Genomic DNA, 4,268 nt, shown 5'->3' with positions numbered 1-4,268 from the left:
TAGTTATTTTGTTTATGCTTTAATTTCTACATTCTAAAAATCAATCATTCGAATAACCAAATAGAAATCATAAATTAGTTATCTGGTAATTGATAAATCAGTCTCTGTGGGACGATACCTGGATTTACTGGTTTTATTACAAATTGCAATTATGTGTACTTGTGTAGCATTAAAATCTCGCAACAAGTTTTTAGCGCTGTTGCTGGGGACATAAAATCATCAATATCAAAATAGTTAATTTTATTTCTAATTCTGTTGTTCTTTCAAAAGTTGTCTAACTTGGTTTGCTTGCATGTTGTTGATTTCCATTTCAGGTAACATTGTTATATGCGTAGAAGAAGAGGAGCAGACAATATTATTCCTATTAATCTCGAGATTGAGAAAATGTGCAGGTAGAATTGAAGAAACAAGAGGGTAGAGAATTCTATTATTTTTATGGCTGATAATACTAATAACGATGGTTTGAATGGAGGAGTGCCACCAGTACCACTAGTGGCACCAGCTCAAGGACAAGCTCAAAATCCCGTTGTTCGAAGTTTAAGGAGTTATGTACTTCCTACTGTTACGGGAGTGCAGGCAAGCATTAGACCATCGACTGTTACAACTAACAATTTTGAAATTAAGCTGGCTATACTCCAAACGGTCCAGTCCAGAATTTAGTTTGGTGGACTCCCCACAAAATATCCACACATGCACATAGCTAATTTTCGGGAGTTGCGTGCCACTTTCAAGATGAATGGGGTGAAAGACGATGCGATAAGATTGAGGCTTTTCCCATTCTCACTGAGGGATAGATCCAAGAGTTGGTTGAACTCTTTGCAGACCAACTCTATTACTACTTGGCAAGATTTCGCTGAAAAGTTCCTGGCTAAGTTCTTTCCCCCATCCAAGGCTGCGAAGTTGAGGGGTGAAATTAATAATTTTTATCAGCTAGATGGAGAATCTCTTTATGATGCGTGGAAAAGATTCAAGGAGCTACAAAGGAAATGTCCCCACCATGGGATTGAGAAGTTGATGTTAGTCCATAATTTTTACAATGGGTTGTGTGGTACTACGCGTGCGATTATTGATGCTGCATCTGGTGGGGCATTTATGAGCAAGAGTGATACTGAAGCACATGAGTTTCTAGAGGATATGGCGATGAATAATCACCAGTGGTCTGATAAGAGAGCCACCAATAACAGAAAAGGGGTTGGGGTTCATGAGCTTGATGCTATCACTACTTTGACTACTCAAGTGGCTTCATTAAGTAAGCAGTTGCAACAAACCACTGTCTCAGCCAATGCTATTCAGATGCACATTGGGTGTGAAATTTGTGGGGGTCCACATCCTTTTGATCAGTGCACAGCAGTTGGCCCTCAGAATAATGTTCCTATGGACCAAGCTCAGGTTCAAGCGGTGGGGAACTTTTAGAGGCAGTATAATAATTCTTTCTCCAACTCTTTTAATCCTGGGTGGAGGAATCATCCTAACTTCTCTTGGAGAAATAATCAGGGGCAACAACCACAGTTGCAGGGTTAGTGTCAACAGAATATGCCTCAGAACATACAACACAAACAATCTATTCTTTATGCATCATCTTCTCAATAGTTCAGACCATCAGCGCCTTAAGAGAAGCCAAATGAATTGCAACCTGCACTGTTGACTCTACAAATACCCAAAATCAATTTATGACAGATACTAGATCATCTATTCAGAATCTAGAAATGCAAGTGGGTCAATTGGAAAATCTGCTACAAAGCACACCTCAATAAATTTGCTAAGTAATACTGAGGTGAATCCTAAGGAGCAGTGCAATGCGATCTCCTTGAGGGGTGGTAAGGAGTTGGAAGAGTCAGTTGAGAAGTCTGCTAGTCTTTCACCAAAAATGGTTTCTGAGAAAGAGGGTAAGGTAGAAGAAAAGGTTACTGAGAACCTTGAGAAGAACAAGTCACCAGTAAGTTTTGAACACCACATAAAAATTCCATTTCCACAGAGGCTCCGAAAAAACAATCTTGACAAGCAATTTTCTAAATTTTTAGAAGTTTTTCGGAAGCTTCACATAAATATTCCATTTGTCGAGGTGCTTGAGCAGATGCCAACTTACCTTAAATTCTTGAAGGAAATTTTATGAAAGAAAAGGAAGTTGGAGGAATACGAGACAATTGCGCTTACTGAGGAGTGCAGTGCAATATTGCAAAAGAAATTACCGCCAAAGCTTAAAGATCCTGGTAGTTTCACTATTCCATGCTCTATAGAGGGTTCAGTGGTGACAAAAGCTTTATGTGATTTAGGGGCTAGTGTGAATCTAAGGCCTCTATCAATCTTCCACAAGTTGATATTGGGAGAAGCTCGCCCTACTACCGTGTCCCTACAAATGGCGGATCGTTCACTTAAACATCCTCGGGGAGTGATTGAGGATGTATTGGTGAAAGTGGAAAAATTCATCTTTCCTGCAGACTTTATTATTCTTGATATGGAGGAAGATGAAAATATTCAAATTATTCTTGGGAGGCCATTTTTAGCTACCGGAAGAGCGCTAATTGATGTACAAAAGGGGAGTTGAAGCTACGTGTGCAACATGGCGTGATAACATTTAATGTTTTTGTAGCAACTGAAATTCCAACTTGTTGTAGAGTGGATGTGATAACAGAAGGTGCTAGTAAGGTCGAAGTTACCAAGAGAAAGGCCATTGCTCAAGTTGGTAGTCGAACAGTGCATCATCGTTTGAAAAGGTTCGTTAGTGGGAAAGCTCAACTGTTACATGAGTGGTGGAAAGTCCCACCAATTTATAATAACAAGAAACGAGGGTCTACTCATGACACTATGGCTCTCAAGGATGTGAGGGATTGACTTGATCCAAATTGAAATGCGAAGAAGAAGCAAGCGTCTGAATAAATGACGATAACGATAATGCCATTGGATTGACATAGAGTTCTTTTCTTTTATTTTTATCTTTACTTTATGTTAATTTCTTATTTATGGATTTCTTAATGATGAACATGAACTAATTTCTATATTAGGGATTTTAATTGAATCGCTTCAAACTCTTTTATGAATTAAAGCAAAGTTTTATTGTCTTTATTCCTCTATTAAGATCTTTTCAATTTATGTTTATTGTTTGAAAATTGATTGGCCATCTATTTTCATAACCTATATTATTTTGAATCACACCTAAAAAGTGAGATTTGGATATGCTATAATTGACTGGACATAAAATTAATCATTGAACAAAAGTATCACAATTATTTGTGTGGTTCTTGAGTTATTGTTCTTATTGCCTCCTAATGCTGAATTTATCATAGAAATATAGAAAATTATGCTCTAGGTTGAGTTTTATATTTCGTAACTTGAATATAAAAAGATTTTGTTAACTTGACATCTTAATAAGAAGAAAGATTGTAATTCTTGCATTGATGAATATTAGAGTAGATAGTTGATGAAATTAAATTCCCTAATTTTATTCTTCTATTGAATTAGTTTCTTGAATTCTTTGTGTTTATATTTTGAATTTTTCTTTTAAGTTTTACCAGTAGTTATTTTTTCATGCTTTAATTTATACATTCTAAAAATCAAACATTCGATTAACCAAATAGAAATCATAAATTAATTATCTGGTAATTGATATATCAGTCTCTGTGGGGCGATACCCAGATTTACCAATTTTATTACAAATTGCGATTACGTATACTTGCATAGCATTAAAATCTCACAACAAGGAGCTGGATTATTAGCCCGAGATCGCGAGGCACACGTGTCTTCTGCAGATATAGAATGCATGCTTTTATGTTCGCACCCTGGAGCATTCCTCTGTGGGCGTGGTGGTGTTGGATGAAAAATAGGTGAGGGAGGATGCCTTGTGTCCCATCTAGACGGACCATATTAGCACGCCCATTGTCTACTCCAATTTCCTGACATGGCGTTGTTGTACCCTAAAATTGGCATGGGTTCAATTACTCAGCTCGGGTACAACTGGTAGATGAATATGCTGAAAAATAGCCAAGTATAATATCTGGCTAATAGTGATGTGAACATCTCAAGTTTGGGGGCTTGACAGTACAATACACAGGTTATTATCAGACCGCCCCTTAGGATAACAATTGAGTTTGATACTTATAATGACTAGATCCAACTTTGGGTGCTCTAAGCTTACTACGAGGTAGGGTTTAGATAGTCGTTGAACATAAGTCTGGATAGAAATCATACTGAAGAATCCCAAGAGATTTGGAGATTCCTTACACGCTCATTAATGCCCATGTTGTATCTCATATCTATCATTTATTATTTGA

At 37.2% G+C, this 4,268-nt stretch overlaps 1 protein-coding gene and 1 non-coding gene across 2 annotated transcripts; one reads left to right on the top strand and one right to left on the bottom strand.

The window, feature by feature from the left end:
• The first annotated feature begins 732 nt into the window (after nt 1-732).
• Nucleotides 733-2,832, top strand: LOC133817326 (uncharacterized). Its single transcript, XM_062249815.1, has 4 exons — nt 733-1,389; nt 1,685-1,936; nt 2,117-2,210; nt 2,591-2,832. Exons 1-4 carry the CDS (start codon nt 733-735, stop codon nt 2,830-2,832), a joined length of 1,245 nt encoding a protein of 414 aa, XP_062105799.1.
• Nucleotides 898-1,004, bottom strand: LOC133813120 (small nucleolar RNA R71). The gene has a single exon (XR_009884162.1). It is a non-coding gene; the product is annotated as a small nucleolar RNA R71 (small nucleolar RNA).
• Nucleotides 2,833-4,268: the final 1,436 nt, after the last annotated feature.

Source organism: Humulus lupulus, chromosome 1, assembly GCF_963169125.1.
Source record: "Humulus lupulus chromosome 1, drHumLupu1.1, whole genome shotgun sequence".
Classification (NCBI taxonomy): Eukaryota; Viridiplantae; Streptophyta; class Magnoliopsida; order Rosales; family Cannabaceae; genus Humulus; species Humulus lupulus.
The sequence above is the reverse complement of the archived record's forward strand: the minus strand, read 5'-3'. Positions and strand labels throughout refer to the sequence as shown.

Excerpts from the sequence above, each read along its gene's own strand:
- LOC133817326 (XM_062249815.1), top strand. The coding sequence starts at position 733 with ATGAATGGGGTGAAAGACGATGCGATAAGATTGAGGCTTTTCCCATTC. Across the intron at positions 1,390-1,684 it reads TTCCTATGGACCAAGCTCAG|ATCATCTATTCAGAATCTAG; the intron begins GTTCAAGCGGTG and ends GACAGATACTAG. Across the intron at positions 2,211-2,590 it reads GCCAAAGCTTAAAGATCCTG|CAACTGAAATTCCAACTTGT; the intron begins GTAGTTTCACTA and ends ATGTTTTTGTAG.